Below are 20,991 nucleotides of genomic sequence, written 5' to 3' on the forward strand. Positions count from 1 at the left end.
CTCCATAAGCCAATCCCTCCCCCACAATTCTTACACTAATCCTCACCTTCTCCAGTTTCACTTATGATTTCCTATGTGGCAGAGTATCAAATGCATTACACAAGTCCAGATACATGAGATCTGCCCCAATTACTTCATCTAGAAAAGGATTTCATATCCAAAAGTAGGAGAGACGAGTTGGTACAAGCAGTTTTTGGTAAGTGTATGTTATACTTTCTGCCATTGTCCATTTAATTCTATGACTTTAGCTATTCTCTCCTTCAAAATTTTTTCCAAAGCACTTTAAAAAACTATCAAAGTCAGACTAGTCAGTCATTAATGCTCCATTTAGAAATAAACAGCTTTTACTAATGAGGTTAAGTATCTTTTTGTGTGTGTATGTGTGTTGGGGGGGGGAATTTTGGCAGTCCGTCCTGTTTTAAGTCCAATCTCTCTCACTCTACTATGAGACACAAATATAAAAATCTTAGCCTCCTGGGCTGTAAGAAATCCCTCCAAAAGTTGAAGCTTGACTTTCTGGTGTCTGTTCTCTTTGCCTTTTAGAACCGTACTCTATGTCAACGATGTAACTTGATGGAACAGTGCAGCAGGTAGACTGTTTCCCAGCATTTACCAGAGTTGTTGAAGCAGAAGAAAAAACACAGGCAGGCAAGCACGTCTCGTTTCAGAAGATAGTGCAAAATTTATGACGGTAAGGGAAAAAAAGCCTTATCTTGCTTAACTTGCTCTATTTTATCCCAGTACGTTCCAAGTCCAGTTCAGACACAGCATCAAACATCTTAGTGTGTATCAGGCTGTTCTGTTAAAAGCCTAAGCTCTCCCTTTGGGGGACAGCATGAAGTCAAAATGACTCATGTAACACTAGACATCCCAAACACGTTGGCCAACACCATGCCGTACTCCCTGTCTAGACGGGCTCTGACCACCCACGGCACACTTCGGCACCCGCCAGAACTCCACATCTGCACTGGCATCCCTTCTCCCCTTCCCACTGCTCTTCCTATTCTTCTCCAGCAAATACTAGCAGGCTTGAGACACCATTTATCCTTGCAGTAAATAAAAGAAGGAGATGCCCTCAAAGGATGTTCTGAAGGGTTTTTTGGGGGAAAATCATCAGCTGAGTTTGTCTTAGGCTTGGTGTAAATCAGATAATGCCCAAAAGCTGCTGCACACTATTCACCTCTCTCTCCCTACTGTCTACATACGCCCTGCAGCAGAGATTTCACAGAAACCCTCAATAACCTTTTCAGACTTAAGAATACAGAAAGGATCTCAGGTTGAGCAAACATCTTTTCCTCGGTTTACAGAAGGGAGAGTAGCTCTATAATGCAGTAAGCTTCTTAAGCACTTTTCTTAATCAGTTCTTTCTTGCTGGCACTGAGTATCTGAGTTAAGGAGCAAAAAATACAGAACTGGACTGAGGATAAAAGCTGCAAGTCTTTTCACACACAGCTATTAACAGAACTATCAAACTGAAAACATTAAGGCTGTTCACAGAATAAGATTCCTCTGTGGTTCTCCTTTCAGAAGTACCGTGATCCTTCGGCACCAACCTGCATACAGCTCTGAGCCCTTCCAAGCCCTGACACAGCATTCGAATTTAAAATCCCACGCTGAAATTTTGCCCTGTACCTTCCGCTCCTTCCCCGAGAGCATGCTGCTTGCTATCCACACGGACAAACTGAAAGCTCACCGCGTGCCCATTCTTGCCATATCTTTTTGAACAGTTAGGTCTTCACCTTGATCAAGTGAAGGAACCAAGGATGGTCGGGCACTGCTTCACTGCCAGAGCAGCTGAGAGCTTTCAATGCCGTGATCCATCTAAAAGGCAGCTCTGAAAAGCTACCAACTCCTCCAATGGATGATCCTGAGGATCTTGCTTTTGCCTTTCCATCCTCCACACTACATACAGAACTTAAAAATATATTTACTGCCCTATGTATTTAAATACTGGCAGGCATCCCCTGCCCCCAGCAAATTTTTTCAGGAAAGACTTCTTTGGTGCCTGTGGTGCTGCTAGCTATCACACCGCCCAACTCGTTAGTTAACAGGCCAGAAACAACGTAGGTTAACGGTTCTCTATGTGAACTGGTAATCAGTAGGCAGGGCCCACTGCAAAACTCTAAAGAGCTGGCAAAGTGATTTTAAATATTCATTATTTCTGTTTAACGCACCACTGAACACAAAATATTTTTCAAAAATAATAAAAAATGTGGAACGCTGAAGAAAATAAGACTACACTCAATCACCGAGGTGAACAGGAAGCTTTAATAGCCACAGAGTGCCCAACACTAAGCTGCAGAACTGAGGTCACCTACCACTGACCGTGCAGAGACTGAAAGGAAATCATGTTCCTAAGATCCTACATATAACTGGATTTTCAGTTTGTAGCCGGTGGAACAAGCAGGAAAATCCAGCAGCTGTTGACTTTACAGCAACAAATAAAAGGTTCAATACTATTTCCTATCATTTGGCTGCCTGTGAAATAACCAACAGATCTACTTTGAAAATTGAGATATGATTACAATAGTGCAAACATCACTAAATACTGAAGTCACCCAGCTGGGAGGGTCAGCAGCAAAAGCATGAATTAGTATAAAAAGCTAAATAATTTTACTGGAGTTTTAAATCACACTAGAAAATAAAATCCATATAAAAAAAAGCTGATCAACTATGGCAGCTATTAAAAAAGGTTCACATTTATTTTTCAAACTTTAATACTAAAATTTGCGAGACTAGTATGAGATTCCACACTTCTCAACTTCCACTTTAAATCTGACCATTAAAATTATGAAGACCTCGATATCTATCATCTGAGCTATTACATAAAAATCAGGCGGGGAGTGTTGTGACCCCATCACTGTTGACAGTAAGATGAGCCCATAACACTCTCTTCTGTTCCAGCAATGAAGATGAACCCGTTGTTCCTCAGGCCCCTCCAGCGAGAGGATGGGTTTGTTTAACCCTCAGAAACCGAACACCAGCTCCCATCCCCTTCAGCTCCCGGCACGGCAGCCCCATTCTCGGATGAGCCCGAGGGCACGCTTTGTCCAGTTTGCGCATCAGGGAGCTTGGGGTCAAGGCAGGCAGGGACCTCACAGACCCATGCTGCCAGAAGCAGTGTCCTCTGCTCACTCATGGCTCTCTTCACACAGCAGATGTCCCATCTGCTGCCGAAGGCACTGCTGAGCCCAGGCCACAAAGCAGCACGGAGAGCACTCGGGCAAACGGGTGTTGGGAGGCGAGGGAGAGGAAAGGGAGGCAGGAAGCAAGCAACCTCCAGCAGAAGGACCAACTGGACGTAAGCCCTTTCACTGGCACAGCAAGCTACACGGCCGCCGCCTCGAGGCACCACCGTCAGCTTGGCAGAGCTCGAAGTGGCACAGGAGCTTGCCCCCCTTCAGGTTGCTCAGCACGTCTACAGCCAAGGTGCCAACTAAGCAGCTTGACCAAACAAAGCATTCGTAGGCACCTAGCAGTGCGCGCGGCCTGCCCAAAGCAGAGCCGACAAACTAGGTTTGCCTGGGCTTCCTGAGCAATTTAGGCGCAAATTCACAGATCCATTCAGATCACATCTGGCAGGGGAAAAGGATGTCACCTCTTGCACAACGGCCTGCTCTGAATACCTGGCTCAGAAGTACGAGGCTTCTGCCTCGTCAGGAGATACGACCACGACTGCAAGGGCCAGAGAGGAGGAGAAAATTAATGAGAAGGAACCTGCATCCAAAGCCCAACAATGAAAACTTCCAAAGGAGGGGGGAAGCACAGGAAGCGACAACTTGGGTTCTGATCCCCGTTGCAGGGATTGCTTATGCATTTATAAGTCTTGGGATAAAAATACACATTGTTGGGGCCACAGAAAGAGACTGAGGCTCTGCTCATTGCTCCTCTGACTCTTGCCTTGCTGGCTGTCTGGTACCCAGGTGGACGGGAGGCCCCACCAAGCCTTGAACTTCAATCCCTTGAGCAATTGCTCTATCTGGCTTGCTGTCACTCCAAGAACAGGAGGAAGGTTTCAGGTTGTACTCTCAGTTTCAGAGAGGCAATTACCTTGGGAACACAGAGGCAATACCTACATCCAAAGACAGAGAGGCTTGCATCACACCCCTCTCAAACTTCTCAGTGACTGGCTTAGATGCCTGCTCACAGCTTGCTGGGTGTTGTGAATCCCATTCAGAAACATTGACTCCTCCTGTTCCAAACAGCTATTTTTGTGACAAACTCAGCCTTGTTAAATTCATCTCCTGGAGCCAGTCACTAACTGCTCTGAATTACCACATCAAAAGCATCCTAAGTAGTTTGTGATTCTGACCCACGCTATTTAAAAGACCTGGGGATCCTGGCGGACAAGCAGCTGAACGTGAGCTGGCCGTGTGCCCTTGCTGCAAGGAAAGCCAGCAGCATCCTGGACTGTCCAAAGAGGAGCATAGCCAGTAGATAAGGGAAGTGATGATCCCCTTCTTAATGAGTAGCACTCATTAAATCACATCTAGATAACTTGTCCAGCCTTGGGCCCCAATACAAGACAGACATCAATAAAATGGAGCAAGTTCAGCAGGTTCAGCAGAGGGTCACCAAGATGATTGGGGGCTGCAGCACTTGCCCTGAGAAGAGATACCAAGGGAAAGGGGCTTGTTCAGCCTGGAGAAGAGACCACTTTGGGTGCCAGGGAGCAGCAAGGGCCGGCTGCTCTGCCAGGGAAGGTAAGCCAGGAGCAGAGTGCAGGAATAAGGCAGGAGCAAGCACTGACCTCACCAACAAGGAGCCAGGATGCAGAGCAGCAAGCATGGGTCAGGATCAAGCACAGGCCACTGATCACCCAGCAGGTCTGAGGCCCGGCCAGGAGGCCGAGCCAGCAGGTGTGGGTCAGACTGGTGGAGACAGGAGCCTGGGCCCAGGCAGAGCTGCTGCAGAGCACAGGCAGGGGCCCGCGGTAAAGCCTCAGCTTAGAAGCAGGGAAAGGAGGGGCAGCTTCTCCTTTCTAGCTGTCTTCACAACAGCGCCTATCAGCGAAGGAGCTGACATTGGACTTAGACTACTGAACTTCTCGATTTGGCCAACAAAACATGTAGAAAGGGGTTCATTCTGGGCCTTGATATAGGGCAACCAAGAGCAGTTGGTTCCAGTGCCTCCAGGGAAATTACTGAGAAGACACAGTGAAGCTCTTCACAGTGGCACACAGTGGGAGGACAGGAGACAACAGGCACAAGTTGAAACATGAGGGGTTCACACTGGGTGCAAGAAAAAGAGCTTTATCTCTGTGAGGACAGTTGGGGAGCAGAGGCCCAGAGCTGCTGTGGTATCTCCATCAAACCCTGAGCAACATGGTCAGACTCCAGAGCCCAGATCCTGCTCCGAGCAGGAGGTTAGATCTCTTAAGGTCTCTTCTCACCTAAATTATTCCATGACCTAAGTAAAGTTAATTTTACCTGGTCAACTTAGTTTAGTTTCAGGACACAAGGTAAACTTGTGTCACCCAACAAGGGTTCACACTCCACTTTGAATAGCAATGCTGCCTTGTGCTAACTTAAAGCAAATGACCTGACCTCATTTTCCAATAGATATGAGTGTGTAGATAATTATAGATGTTTTCCAATAGATATGAGTGTTGAAAGACACACGTTTTAACAAAATAATAATGAAATCTTTTTGCCATCAGCAGCTGTTCAGAAGATGTCCTTCCTACACAATTAAAAATAGCAGAATCCACCTCTCAATTAGAGCGTGGTTGCTTTATTCGGATTGAATTCATAAGCATTTGTACCTAATTGATCTGCAGACATTAAGGGACATCACTAGATCCAAGCAGCAAGAACCAAAGTCATGCAATTAGCAGCATCTCTCACCACATGCTGTGAACTGTTAAATTTAGCACATTTGCACTTTCAAAAGAACTGACTGTGAGCTGTTTTGTGTCTAAACGTACCTCCAAGTTATCAAACCACTGGCTATGCCTGCTATCAAAGTCAGCCTTCACATGGCCTTCCGCACAGCTCATCAATGCAGTACGAAGCACGATTGTGCCTTCAGCAAGACACGTGGCGCTGCTCTCAGTCACAACCACTTGAGTGGCAAGGCCACGGGGCGATGCCTATCCTTTCTAACACATATTTTTGGCTACAGATAGAAAAAACGAATATTTAAAGTTGATAACAATAGTGGCAGTAGAAGCAGGTGAGTCCAGTGGAAAACTGGAGATTCTGGATCCAAGGTGCTTGCGACAGCTGGCACTAGCTGGGGTCTAAGCATGTCTCGTATGCTTCAGGACGGAGTAGGGTAGGATGAGCTGAACCCCTGCAGCACATTGCTGTTACCAAAAATTCCTCCTCTCTCCCTTTCTGCTTGATTTCAGCTGTACACTCCCATCACCGTGCACAGACCACGATGCTCCACAGACTCCTCTCTCTCTCTTCCTGAAGACCTGATCCAACTCACAAATTCCGCAACAGAAACCTTACAAAAGTTTCCCGTAAGGTCAGAGCGCTGAATCAGCTCATATACAGTCCAACACGCATTGGAGCAGGACAAGGAGGAGCCGACTGTCAGACTGGCTCAGCTGTTCAGGGAACCATGCTGTCAGAGTCACTGAATTTCAGAAATCTAGAGGATGCGACAAAACCAGGCCTCTGTGGCCATATGTTCACTTCTACAGGAAACAGTTTACAGACTCTCTGCATTGTGTTTAGGAAACAAATCATGTAATTCTATGAAACAAATTCACTTTCCTTATAACTGTAAAGGAAAAGCATATGCTGACACTGGTTCTGTGCAAGTGTGTATTCAATCACTGCACTATTTCCAGCTTCAGTATGATATAAAGAATTCTGCTCAAGTCCAAAAATCTAAACAAGTCATCATTCTATGCACAGAGCTTTGAGACAACTTCTCAGAAGTCTGATTTTTCATAAAGCTTACCTATGCCATTGTTAGCCTTCCCATCATCACTCAGGTTTTGAAAATGTTTCACTTGTATGCACAGAACAGTGTGGAAGATGCAAGCTTTAACTTCCAAGGTGTGTGTGGCAGGGGAGGGAAGCAACTCTAAGTTGCCAACAACCTTGTATACAAGAGAACCTCATGTAAGCAATCACCAAGGCAAAAATCTTACCAGTTTACCAAGAGTTCACTTATCAGCAGAGCAGGAAAAAAAAGTATAGACAGTCAAAAGATAATGAACATCCCACCACAAAATTCCTGTCACATGCATAATATTGGTGGAATTAAGGTCATAGCTGCTCATCAAGATTAGGCATTTTTCTAGCAGCTACAATGAAGCTAGCTAACTTATTCCTTAAAGAGTACTTTTAAAAAATTTGTTTACAATAACACGGTTTCTTCATCTTATTGTACTCTAGAGTCTCTATTTCGAAACTTTATCAACTTCCTTTTTGAAATACTGACACAAGAACTGGACACAGCATGCAGTAAAAGTCATAATATTTCCATTGGACCCATTCTGCTCTGATATTCCAGAACATACAAGGCGTCCTCTACAAACATATCCTTGTAGGAAGGAGAAGACAATGAGAAATCCTACACTGGGACGAGTCAATGGAGTGAAAGATAATAAATTAGCATCCTGCTGTTTATCTGTGCATCACAAGACCAGAAGGGACCTTGTGAGGCACTGGGCTCAGTCCCACAGAAGGGGAGAGCAGAGGACTGCAGCACAACCACATTCATACTTTTAATCAAACTCCACCTTAAAACCCTATTTTTGACCTCATAAGACATACCAGAATGGAGATCTAGAACTCTCCGTATTTTTTACTTATGTTTTTAGTTGTGGTCAATTCATACACACATGATCCAGCTCATTAACTAGTGCCCTGCCATTTGAGCTTTCCATTTAAGCCATACTCCCATCTTGGTCACTGTTCTGCAGGGGTAAAAAAACTTAACTCTTTCAGTTCATGGTTTCACATTGCTAAACTCTGCTAGAAATATCAGCTTAAGGTATTCAGGCACCACCACTGCTCATTCCTGACTCAAATGCAGTGCTGCTAAAACTCAGCTGTGCCGACAAAACCATTTCTGGGGACCACTCTGTGAACCAGAATAGGAAACTGAGTGCGTGCGTGAGCACACACACACAAGCATAAAAGGAAGTTTCTGTTTTTTAAAGCCAGAAAAGTACTCTGATCAGATTAGTAAGAAAAGCCCACAAATAGTTGCTTTTAACCGTTGAATTCCCAGAAGACAGAAAAAAAAAATTTCCTGGATGACCTTCATATTGCTTTCATATTACTATTTCATACTACTAAGTCATACCATTCCTAATTGCATCTTTTTTCAAGACTTACTCAAGTCTCCTTGTAAGATAAGGCTCTGCATTAATGATGCCTTCTTACTTTATTCATTTTGTTTCATAAGACAACTTTGCTTTTATGCCATCATCATCAAAAGAACTACAGAAGATGGATCCCAAGAACCTTGAGGAGCCCAGCTAGTAACTTCAACAATAACTTGCTATATAAACATACTTTCAAACAACATGCTACCTCCTTTTTGCTGGTTCTTCACCTGCTTTGCAGATCTGGTACTCATCTTTACCTCCTTGAGGTTAATACATTTTCTATGCAGCAGTTAGTGAGGTCAGGTAGATCAGAGCTTTGAGATAAGCAAAGGTATCCTGCATTTTTATTTATAAAATATCTAGAAGGTAAAAGAAAGTCTACTCTGTGCAGTATAAATGGCAAATGAAAAACCAAGATAAAAAAAGAAACTTCTGTGCGTATGAAGGGATTCAGAACTGGCAAATGAAGAGTAAATGATTCACAAATGACATCTGAATCAAAATTTACAGGAGACAATATTGCTGAATCAAAGCAACGGGACAGTCATCCCCTATCAACTTTAAAAATCTGTTAGTAGTCAAAGTGTGTACAACCAGATGTCATCTCAACTGACCAGCTCTGCTGAAAAAAAACAAAGGACACTCTAGAGCTTTCATAGTAGAAATGAAGAACAGCTACTCATTTTAGTTCCTCTTATATAACACAGGCATCCTGCTGATGAAAAGAAGTATGTTTTCATAGACGGTCCTTCCATATGTTTCTTCTGTCTTCAAAGCTAGTACTTTATAACTGAACATGAAAACACCCTGTGCTTGAAGCAATGTCACAAGACCATAAATTCTCTTGTGCTAAATTAGGGCTAGGAAAAGGCAAGGAATAATTACTTGTTAGCAGGCCAAAATAGAAATTTTGTTTCTGCTAGGTTGAAAAAAAATTTTCAGCCTCTGTAATCGGAAATGCTGAGTAGGAAGACATAACAAATAGTAATGGTGGGACCTTGCAGTGGGTTTTATTTATCCAGTAATCTATATAATTTACTATAGGATCTAATTAGCAGAGAGAGATTTTAAGTTTTGGAGCTATCTGTTCAGCTCAATTACTGAAGTAATTTGTTCATATTAATCGTTGTCGGTTGGAATTAACATTTTAGTATTCCGTGTGCTCAGCACCAAGTGCTCAAGCATAGAGTTGGCAGCACTGTTCCTCTTTGGTGAATGAAATGCAGAAAACTCAGCATCTGCCAGGATAAAGTTTCTTCCAAGCTCTACATCAAACTGCCCTGAAACCTGATTGTCTTAGCTGTTTTGATTAGCAGCTGTGGCCAAAATCACCACACAAAACATAACATTTTAGTTTATATAATTTATCTAAGTCATTATCCTGTCCCAGGAGGCTGCAGTTCAGCGAGGTACAAGGAGCTGATGGACCCCTCGCTGCTGAAACTGGGAGAGTGGGCTGCTCTGCCTCTCCCTGGCAGTCGTGCGTGCCTGCTCTTCACCCTCAGCCAGGAGCTGCTCTCGTTGAATCCCTCCACAAGCTGCCCCATCCCTAGGGTGGCACAAACCTAAGAAAAGCAGGATGGTTTTCTGCCATGTTAGTGTGTTAAGGCAGTCCATGAAAGGCTCTGACAAGAACCAGAGTCAACATAAGAAAGGGGACAGGCCTGCAACCAGGAACCGAGGAGAGCGACCTCCTGTAGCAGGAGCACGTGGTTAGATCAGATCCGTTGCTGCCGGAGCCCCTGCCTAAGGCAAGGCAGAACTGCAGTTTAAGAAGGAAAGGAAATACCCGGCATGAACCGAGCAGAGAGCAAGACCCTGCAGGCCTACTGTCAGACAACCTTCGTAAGAAAAACACCACTGTGCTGGAAAACTACTCCTTGAAGCAGTCTCAGGGCTCCTGTGTCATGCAGAAAGAGAACAAATAACATCACTTATATTCACAAAGATGGCAAATTTCTTTAAACCGGGAAAAAGATAAGGTCAAAACAGAAACCTGAAAAAATAAGGTTTTAAAGGATAGAGTTGATGAACGTTCACTGTTGAAATGTTTCAATAAATTGCAAATTCAAAGCCAGTTTCAAGATGCATTTACAGAAGTCACAGCTTCTTTTGCTACCAGCACTCTCAAGGAGTGTTTAAGCGCTTTAAGAAGAGGCTTTCCATTAAGTGCTTCCTCTTGAAGCTCTAATAAGTCTCTTAGTTTAAAATCAGGTCTACCTAACACCAGACTTTCATCTTGTGATTCTAGATGAACCTGTAGCTTGACTGAGATAAACAAACAAACCCCTTTAAAGACACACACTCTTGACTTAAAATTCAATTGGAAATCCATCACGTGATTGTATCTATTATTGTCCCTTAAATACACATTTCATTTTGATCAGCATGCTTACATGAGTAAGTTTCGAGTTTACATTTCAAACACAGAATTTGAAAATAAACAATTCCAACACTAAAGCTCTGAACAATGGTTGAATTTTAATTAAAAAAAAACTAATATCTTATTTAATGAGCCCTCAGCCTAAATATTAAACTAGATCAACTCTTCTTTGCAAAACCATGAAAGCTGCTATTATTTATGCACGTGAGGGCTTAAATATAAGATAGAACCTCACATTGCACTTATTAACTGCTTGGCAGCTATAAAACCCTTCCTCTTTCTGATTCCTAGGTTTTCAGTTAATTTTCACATATAATAAATTCTAAATCCTTATAAGTATGTTGGTATTGCAACTTCTTCTGTCCTTTCTTCATTTCCAGCTGTACACTTAGGTTTTTTCCATTCAATCTTTCATCAAAGCAAGTATCATTTGCTTTGAGATAAGACTGTTTTTGACAACAGCATGAAAGTAAGTATGCACTCTGGTGCACTAAGAGTTAAGCCTCCAGGAATCCGGTTGGGAAGCGCTCTGAAGGACCAAACTGGTGACAGGCAGTTTCAGCAAAGAGTAATTTTCCGAGCATAGGCAAGGTCTTCAGCACTGACCTAAGGAGGACTGCCCTGGAATCTGGCAAGCTGTGCAGAAAGCGTGTGCATGTTTACAGGCAAAACAAGCTGCTGATGAGGTTATTTCATGCACTCTGCTCCCCTCCACTGTCCAAGAGCATTTACAGAGCCATTACACTGAAACACCATGGTATGGAAACAGCATCTTACTCATACCTTGCTGAAGATCAGCATGTTGTGGGGGTATTGCCATTTTTCCTATGGTTGCTTTCCAAGCCCGAGTCACCCTCACAATCAGTTCAGCTGCTTCTCTAGCTCTACGTCCTGGCAAGCCTCAGGCTCACTTACATGCCTGGTCTGGTCTGGACCACAGCTGGGTGCTGTAACACCCATTGCCTTGCTGGAGCACTCTGGGGCTTGCCACATGGCCTTATGCTGAACCCCAGCTTCAGCTGTAATAGAAACAGGCACATCAGTTTTGCCAGCAAATGAAACCAAAAGGTTTAATTTAGGTTGCTGATACAAGGACTAATGCTTATGCTCCACAAGCCTAAGCTCAGCATAAGCCAAATCTAAATCAAAACTCGGACAAGGCTCTTAGAGTGGCTCTCTGGGTGGCATGCTGAATTCAGAGTTTCCTCCTAACTCTTCCTGTCAGGAGCTTCAAGTTTCCCCAAGCCCTCTCTCCTTACCTCCTTTTCTCCCTATTCTCTGACTACAGAGAACAGAGCTGACAGCCCGGAGGCTGCCTCTCCCTGCAGCATGAGCAGCTGCCTCTTTCTGCCCTGTACAACAGCAAAATGCTCATGACTGGCTCCCCCAAGCCTTCACCCCCTTCCTCTACTAGGGCATGGCATGCTCTGAAGGCATGACTTCGGAAGATAGGAGGCAAGCCGAAAAACAGGTAACAACTGCAGGAGAAGGGAGGTCTTGCCCCCTCCTACCTCTCTCCCTTCCCCATTTGCCTTTTGCCAGTTTTCACGCCCACTCTATCTAGCCACTGCAAGATGAGCACAGCTGTCACACAGATCTTCATAGCAGGGTGCATTTTCCTGGCTATGCCAAATGCCCTGCTGACATTGAAGAGTGCTTTTGCCCTACCTGTGCCGGCACCAAAGCTCACCAAAGCCAGTCCAGGAAAGTAAAAGCAAAACACTTCTGCCAGTTTAGTTCCTCGGTACAGCTCACTCTGGAATCAGATGAGACTCCAAGGTGCCATAGGAGAGGTGGAGAGCATCAGATAACCAACGGACAGGGTGAGGGGTCACATAATTGAGCCAAAGATGAAGCCAAGAAGTTCTGCTACCACCAAAGCAGGCAGAGCCTCCTTCCTCTGCCCTCCTGGCTCTGGCACTTCCCGACTCCTTCACAAGCAGTTCAGGAACAGGACAAATGCTACAGCTAGCACAAGGGAAGCAGGAGCTAAAGGTCTGGAATTAACCTAAGAACTTCCTGCCAAGTCAGAGCAAAGGTCTAGCTAGCCCAATGTCCTGTGTGACAGCAGCCAACACAAGCTGTCTGTGGAGGAACTTCTCTGAGAACAGAGCAAATGCAATGCTGCTTCTTCAGAGCATCTCACAGCCTCCAGAGATTCACTAGCTGCCCAACTTCCAACTAACTCAATTTAAACAGATGGTTGCTGCCAGCAGAGGTTGTCCCTTTCTTCCTACCATCTCCAGGTACACTTTCCAGTCATTTCCCTTGAATCAAATCTAGCCGTCACATGGCAGCAGAATGAGTCAATTCTGCTCACCAGTTGAACAGAAAAATAGCTGCGGGGTGGGAGGGGCAGAATCCAGAAGAAGGAAAAGTTGAATCAACTCACATCAACTCACCTGAGGCCCCACGATCACTTGGACAGAAGCAAAGAAGAAGGTATGAACAGGCCTGCACTCTTCTGCAATGGTTAGCTCTTAGTCCAATCAACAGACATGCCTTCAATGATACCACCGTCTAGAGTAATGACTCAGGCAGGTAATGTCACAAATAGACTAGTTTGCCATTAATCATATTATCTTTATCCTAAATACATTTCAGCTCAGTTCTTTCAGCAGACAACCAACTTAAATCTGTCACAGAGTTAAGATCTACTGTCCTGTGTTAGACTGTGGTCCAGAGAGAAGAGATACTACAGCACACATGCAGGGAAAAGTGTAAGAAAGACATGACTTAATCTTCCCTTAACAAACTTCTACCATATCCAGGAAGTAGCAGAGTTAGGACTTGAGAGCAGAAATTATACCCAGGCATTGTGTTTAATAAGAAATGAATCCATCCTCCTTGAATTCTTTTCAAATTCTTTTATGGTTTTGGCCCACACATCATCACTGTGGGAATAGACTGTATACTCTAATTGTGAGCTATGTTAAGAGATAACCTGCCTGTTCTTTTAAGCTTGCAATCCAGTAATTCTGCTGGATGCTATCTAATCCTTTTATCTGAGAAACACTGACTCATTTAAAGTAACAGGGAAAATGCATTTTTATCTGCATTTCAGAACATACAGCTCAATAGTCTGTGAAGCCAAGAGGAGATGCTTTGGTAACAGTATATGAACAGAGCAAGCATGTTGTGGTACCTCCCCGGAATGCTTTCAGCCTCTACTGATTTGCAAATCAGACTCTCTGAATTAAAAGTAGTTATGTTACACTTGGAAAAAGAGGGTGGGATTTATGGGTGATGTTGGGCAGAAACTGGCCCATAACAGTTTGACACACTAAATGACTAAAAGCCATTCTGCCCTTCAGACCTGCAGCGACTACACAGGGGTAAACATCTGAAAGTCCAGTATTATCTGTAGAGAGGTTTCAGAGATGAGAAAGTTACCAAAAAATGTGCATCAGGAAATCACACAAATTTAGATTTGAAGATCTTACCTTCAAATCAGTAAAAATGTTTTTTAAATATATATATATATATGTATTCATATAAACATATATGTATAAGAACTATATTCCGTTTCTACAACTCTCCCCTTACGTTGATTTTCCTGCTTTCTATTGAGATGATTTCTTCTCACAAACACATAAAAAAATGTCTCTCCTTATTGCAAGTACTTCAAGATCCATGTTCCTGAACCTCTGCAGCTCATTGCTTCCACTCATTAATAGAGGAAATTAAAAGAAAGGAAGTAAATACAGATAACAAAAAGAGAAAGGTACAAGATAGAGAGAGAGATAAAGGGGGAAAAAAAGGAAGAGAACAGAATGAATAATAAAGCAAGCAAAGCAAGCAACATGTGCATGAAGGAAAGATTTATTTTCTACTCCCTCCCCCTCCCACCAAAGCAATATTAGTTCTTCACTGATACGAAAAGGCTCAGTTCTCAGGCTACCTCTGTGTAGATTTTCCAAAGTTCTTTCCTCCTCCAGCCAACATCCTGCACCTGTGAGACAGTTTATGAATAATCAGCTACTCTGTTTTTTTTTTAATGACATTGTTTACATTAAAAAAAGGAAAGAAAAAGGAAAGAACGACTTAAAGCCCCATCTTTCTCCAGATTTTCACGCAGTGGATGTTTTGCATAGATTTCATCATCAACTCAAACTATTTACTTCCAACATCATGAATAACAAGGAGCTCAGCTGGCAGACACACTCACTCCACAAAAACAAAAGCACACTTCTGAAGTGAAGATTTTCAGGATCTAAGACCTTTACAATAAATTTTAGAGTTGTATCCAGACATGGCCTCCTTAGCTCTTGTCAATGCCTATAGAATTTATCCTGTTATCAACTGTATATAAAAAAAGTCTAAAAATCTATTTACAAGTCTAGCAAAGTTGCTTTGGAGTTCGTCTCTAGGCTGAGCCACAAGGCTCCGACACCACGAGTGAAATACTGTATCACTTTTGATGCACATTTATCCCACAGTAACATGGAGTAGTTTATCACTCAGTGTACAAATTAGAATATTGCACATTTAAAACACACCTAGACAGTAACTATGAAATTACCTAGGACCCTGTTTCACAAGATGAAAAAAACAGTTTATGAATGTCTCTTCCTCACCTTTTCATTCCCACCTCCTAGGAGCAGCTTACTTGTCCCCTAGTTGGGCTAACATAACTTTGTGCAATGATGCCACAAATTGAAATGGTCCAGATTATAAATAACCCCAAAGAAGAGGAAGCAGCAAACTGTGCCACAGGGATGGAAGCGAGCAGTCAGAAAGTCCTCTGCCCAGCCTCAACACCAGCAAACACTATGTATTTCAATAAACTCTTGAGTTTTAAAATTGCATCACCTGTACCATTCACCTCTTTCCTCTCCACACAGAACACTTCCAAAAATCTTTCAAACAGGAAAAATTTAAAGATGCAAACATCTTTGTTTACCTGTCAACACAAGCAGAGCACATTACTCTTATTTACAAATGCATGCTGATTTCCAGTCTCAGTTCACTTAAACACTGTCCAAGTAGCTTATGCCAATCTGTCTACTTGTAAACAGAGCTTACAAGTTTACTGCCCAAAGTTTGCGCAGTATCTCCAAGCAACCTCCTCCACCCAGAGCTAAGATTAAGGCAGCTTGACTCTCCTATTGCGTTCCCAAACGCAAGGGAACAGCGTAATGCTGTTCACCGCCCTACATATAAACGCAATTTCTCATAGTTTCAGCAACACAGTAATGATCATAAACTCATTATACCCAAGACACTAAGCCTCTGTTTGCTCCAGTGACAAGATAAAGCATTTGTTTACAGGCAATGACTTGCACAGTTAAGCAGCAATGCAGTATCTGTGGAAAACACACAGTGCAGGTCTTTCATCTGGTTACTACCACATTGAGTCAGATAAGCAGACTAAAGGTGGTAGAGAGCAGCTACGATCAAAGGCTTTAAAAAAAATTCCTAGCATATATTAGTTTTTATTTTGGTCCTTACATCTCACGCTTTGTTATCTTTAATAACAGTTCCAATTGTTGTCTCCCCTCACTTCCATCTGAAGTGAAAACTGCCCGTGACAGCCTTTTTCACTCTTGCCGATGTTATGTATTTCTCTTCCCTCACTTCCCTTCCTACCACTTGTTCTGGTAACAAGTATCTGATCTGGAGTCAGGACAAGAAAGTGATATAGGAGTCTGTTAACAGACTATAGGAGATACAGTAATTCAACGCTCATAAGAGTAATTCCCTCTTAACTGTTTGGTCTGTCAGCTTAAGAACTAAATGGTAAGGAAGCTTTTCATTTTGATTTCAGCTAAATGCTGTGACTGTAACAGCCTCCCAAAGACTGCTTATGGGATATGCTCTGGATACTGCCATGTTTCAGATAAAAGTTAAACTTTCACAAGTGGCTAGATGAAAAATGAGGCTTGTGTGACTGGAGCAACCACAAATGAGGCCAGCTCTTTTTATAAACACATCAGAAGAGCAGCACGTGTCCAGCACAGGGCAAAGGCTAGAAAGGCTTGCCTCGGCACGGGCTGCACCGCTGCAAGTTATAATGACACGGCTAAAAGCGGTACGCAGCGTTCCTGCCGCGGGAGCGGTTAGAGGAGCGCCACGACACTGCTTTTCCCTTAAGCACAGGGGAGAGCTCCTTTCCCGTGAGGTACTGCTCGGTAATGAGGCTCTCGGGCTGCATAACCACGGGCGGGAGGGGGGGAGGCCTCTAACTAGGCAAGTGCTTCTTCCGGAGAGCCGCAGGAACCTGCTCCCACGCCGTGACACACCGCGGCCCAGGCCCGGGGCTGCGCAGGTCGCACCGGAGCCCGGGGAAAGGCCTGGGCCGAGGCGCAGGGCCCTCGCCGGCGGCGTCCCCTCCGCCGGGACTCACCGGGCTCCAGCAGATGAGCGAGTCGGTGTCGGGATCCTCCACGAGGGTCCACAGCTTGGTGAGGAAGGCGGGCACGTTGCTGCCGCCGGGGCCGGCGCCCACCGCCGCCGCGCCGGGCCCCTCCATGGCGGCCGCAGGCCCCGGGGCAGGCCGCGGCGCGCCGGCGCGCCCCCCTCCCTCCTCCTCCTCTTCCTCCTCCTCCTCCGCCGCCGCCGGGAGCCGCCGGCGGGAGGGCGGGCCGAGGCGGGCGGGCGGGCGGCGCGGGACTCAGTGCCGCCGGCGGCCGCCGCCGCGAGGCGCGACCGCTGCCTGCGCACTGCAACCCCCCGGGCCCAGCATGGCCGCCGCCATCTTGGGACGCCTCCGAGACAAGCCCCCCGCGCGCGCCGGCCGCGCGCATGCGCGGCCCCGCCCCGCCGCGCACGGGGAGGGGGCACGCCCCCTCCGCGCCGCCGTCACCGCCCGGCGCATGCGCCGCCTCGCCGCGCCCCCCCCGCCGCGGGGCAGCCCCTCCGTGCGCATGCGCCGCGCCCGGCGGAGCGGGGAGGCGCGCCTGGGGTAGGGCGCATGCGCGCACGCCGCGCTCCCCTCTCGCCTTTGACCCCCGCTATTTTTTTTCCCCTTTTTCAAAGCAAACGGCCGCATTCGTCCCTCCGCCCTCCCGGGCCGCGCGCCGCAGGCCGCCGGCAGGCCGGAAGCGGAAGGAGAGTGAGAAAAGAACAGGGGCGGGAGGAGTGAGGGGGCGGAGCGCCGTGACCTCTGACCCGCGAGCACGTGGCCGGCGGCGGCGCACGCGGGGCGGCGGGAAGGAGCCATGGAGCAGGTCGGGGGGCGCGCGGCGCCGCGGGGGGGGGGGGCGTCACCATGGTTACGGGGCGGCGGCGCGTCGGGGGGGGCGTCGCCATGGTTACGGGGCGGCGGCGCGTCGGGGGGGGCGTCGCCATGGTTACGGGGCGGCGGCGCGGCGGGGGGGGCGTCGCCATGGTTACGGGGCGGCGGCGGCGGCGGGTCTCCCGTCAGGCCCGGCCCGGCCCGGCCCGGCCGCCGGGGGCTGCGCGGGCCCCGGTGTCACCCCCCTGCCCTCCCCCCCCCCCCCGAGCCCTCCGCGGGTCCCCGGAGCGGGCCGGGCCGGGCCGGGCCGGGCGGCCCCGGTGCGACGCGGCCCTGCCCTTGCCTTGCAGCGGCCTCTTCCCGGCGCGGCGGCGGCGGAGCCGGAGGAGCCGGGCACAGACAGCGAGGACCTGACAGACAGCGAGGAGAGCGTCTACTCCGGGCTGGAGGACTCGGGGAGTGACAGCAGCACCGAGGACGACGACGAGGAGGAGGAGGAGGAGGAGGAAGGCAGCGGCGCCGGCGAGCCGAAGCACAGCTGTCCCCCGCAGGCGCACGTAAGGCCGCGGCGCGCCGCCGCGCTCCCGCGCCGCCACCGCCGGCCCAGCCCGGCTGCTGCCCGCGCCAGCCGCCCCGTGCCGGAGCGGGTGCCGGAGCGGGAGCGGGAGCGGGGCCGGCCGGAGGAGGCCTCCACGCGTGGCTCCGGCACCCCGAGTTCGTACGCCGCCGAGCCAAAGCTGAAGGCGGCCCGCGCCCCTAAGCCGCGGTGAGGCTGCTGTGGGGAGGAGCCGGGTTCTCCCCAGCTCGCGCGTGAATTTTGCGGGCTTCTTTTATGCACAAGCAGAGGGCTGGGCGGCACCGTGCGCTGCCACCAGGCTGAGTAGCGCGGTCCTGACGGCGTGGGGGCAAGGCTCCGTCCCGCGCCTGGGGTCTGCTCCTGGTCAGGTGTGTCTGAAGGTAGCGTCAGTGAAGAAGAAACCCTGTGTTTACAGGCTTAGGTGGGGCTTATGCTTCCTGATTCACGTTTTGTGATGAGAAGCAGCCTGGAACGCTGTGGTGGTGCATGTTTGTTAGTAGCAAAAGGAATTTTATGCCTCTTTGCGTTTCTGGAATCTGCACTAGCAGTGAAACTTTTGCTATCAATACTACTTTTTGTAAAGAAAACATTCCTGTAAAGACATAACCTTCTATTTCAGAAAGCCCAGGTAGAAGGAGTGGTGGAGGAATTAACATTCTAATTCATCTTGTGATATTAAAGTACGTTAATGTTACTTAGGGTACTCCAGTCTCCTTTGCCATGGGTCATGCCCTAGCTTCTAAACAAAAAGCGCCTTATTATTATCCTGGCTGTCTAGACCCGTGTTTTTATTAACTTGGACAATGTGTAGAAGCTTTACCAAGGTCTGGAGTAGAAAATGAATGGAAACTTACTCTAATAACCTGTTTAGGAATTTTGTAGCAGTGCCTTAGGTTGCAGTTTTGATATGCAGCAGCAGTGCTGCTGAATGAGCTGTCTACACCTAGAGCTGCTTGTTCCCACTCTGCCACCACCGTCTTTGTTACGCTAAACAGCTGTTTGTGAATCTACTCAGTGGATAGATCGGGCAGCTGAGCCAGCCCCAAAATAGCGCAGCGGAAATGGGGCTTTTTTTGTTGTTGTTTTGTTTTGCTTTTCAGAACAATTGCTCCCCTGAACTGCACAGTCTTTTCTGTTGGTAGTGGTGGTGGTTTTCCTTGGCGTTGGCCATGTTTTGCCATGTGGCCGTCTAAACAAGCTGTACAAGCACCACAGAGTGTTACGCAGGGACAGGAATGTGTAGGACAATTGCTTAAGCCAGAACTTTTGCCAGTGCCTTGTATGTCTGTGTGTCTGCACTCTTACTGTACGGGAGCTGATGCTTATTTGCAGGCACCACCCCTTCCACCCCTCCCTGTTCTTCCACCTTTCACTCTGTATCCCTCTGTGCACAATACTTTAGGCCCATAAGCAAGTACCTGCAGGCACTGGGATCCATTACTGTCTTGCTGCAACCCAGGTCAAGCTAAACATGGGGATGGGTGCTCTGCACTGAAATACTGGGTGCTTTCTGTAGCTGTCACAGCCTGTAAAAGAGTTACAGTAGTAACAGCAGAGTCTGAGTAGATCAGAGGAAGTTTGACCCTGAATGTGGATTTCCCCCTTACTGTGGACAAAGCCATGGGCAATATGTTCTTTGGCCTTGCTGCTGCTCCAGGCAGGCATAGCCTGATGGTTTTGTACCACATATTTCTCAACTCTGATTTTTCACTTATGTAGTGCTTCTTGGTTCACCTCCTGCTTGTAGGATCTCCGCTGTGCAAAGGGAACGGCATCTTAGCACGTGGACCTGAGATGGTGTTGTTCCTGCTATGTAGGAGCTGTGTGTGTTGCTTGTGAAGAGAGTTATCTAACCTGGTCAGCAGTTCTGAATGTTAGAGACAGAGCAGTGGCCTTAACTGGAGAGGGGTATCTGGAGGGTTTTCACATAGGCAAAAGACGTCAGATGTGTCAGACTTGGCCAGGAATACATTTACCTTTTGTTTCGGTGTCCCCCCCCCCCAAAAAAAAGGGCTCTTCCCAAGGGCATCACTTCTCCATGCTGAGTTAAAAAGAAGTTTGCTCTCTTGTGCTCTCTTCAGACCGTTTTCTCCTCTGGAGTCTCGCAGTGAAGTAAATCTACTATCTGTTCCTTTGTCCCTTTTTGGTTTGCAGCAGCTGCTGAATACTTTCTAATGGAGCTGTGGACCCTGTATAGTGAACTCTGGTCTCCTGAGGGTAGATTTTCTTCTATTCTTTCTTTACAGGCCCTTTGCATAATTCCATTAGTATATGAGTTGAAAGATGCTGCATTATAGTGTTAGAAACATCTGCATTTTGAACAACTTTTCATGTGGGAAATTTTGAGAAGTATAGAGTAGACATGCAGAGTCTAGGGAAGGAGTGCTCTTATGACAACTCTGTCTCTGTTGTATCTTTCTTCAGAGCACTAAGTTGTCCTCTCTTGCTGGGGAGAGTTGCTGGGCTGCCAGCAGAGACATCAGACAAGCAGTGCTCTTGCCCTAATGCTATTCTGCTGTCGTGTTTAATGGACTTATGGCATCAGACCAGGAATGAAG

The 20,991-nt window shown here is 46.9% G+C and overlaps 2 protein-coding genes across 7 annotated transcripts in view; one reads left to right on the top strand and one right to left on the bottom strand.

Moving 5' to 3' along the window:
- HSF1 (heat shock transcription factor 1) overlaps positions 1-17,169 on the bottom strand; it is a 75,594-nt gene extending 58,425 nt beyond the window's left edge. For all 4 annotated transcript variants that reach the window (XM_062570742.1, XM_062570740.1, XM_062570739.1 and 1 more), the window contains exon 1: positions 17,026-17,169. In XM_062570742.1, coding sequence (XP_062426726.1) covers positions 17,026-17,151 — 126 coding nt within the window. In that variant the 5' untranslated portion in view covers positions 17,152-17,169. The remainder of the gene's footprint in view (positions 1-17,025) is intronic.
- Positions 17,170-17,761: 592 nt separating this feature from the next.
- BOP1 (BOP1 ribosomal biogenesis factor) overlaps positions 17,762-20,991 on the top strand; it is a 65,648-nt gene continuing 62,418 nt past the window's right edge. For 2 of the 3 annotated variants that reach the window (XM_062570736.1, XM_062570738.1), the window contains exons 1-2: positions 17,762-17,848; positions 18,207-18,413. In XM_062570736.1, coding sequence (XP_062426720.1) covers positions 17,840-17,848; positions 18,207-18,413 — 216 coding nt within the window. In that variant the 5' untranslated portion in view covers positions 17,762-17,839. The remainder of the gene's footprint in view (positions 17,849-18,206; positions 18,414-20,991) is intronic. The other variant, XM_062570737.1, reaches the window with a different exon arrangement.

Source organism: Rhea pennata, chromosome 2 (genome assembly GCF_028389875.1).
Source record: "Rhea pennata isolate bPtePen1 chromosome 2, bPtePen1.pri, whole genome shotgun sequence".
NCBI classification, from domain to species: Eukaryota; Metazoa; Chordata; class Aves; order Rheiformes; family Rheidae; genus Rhea; species Rhea pennata.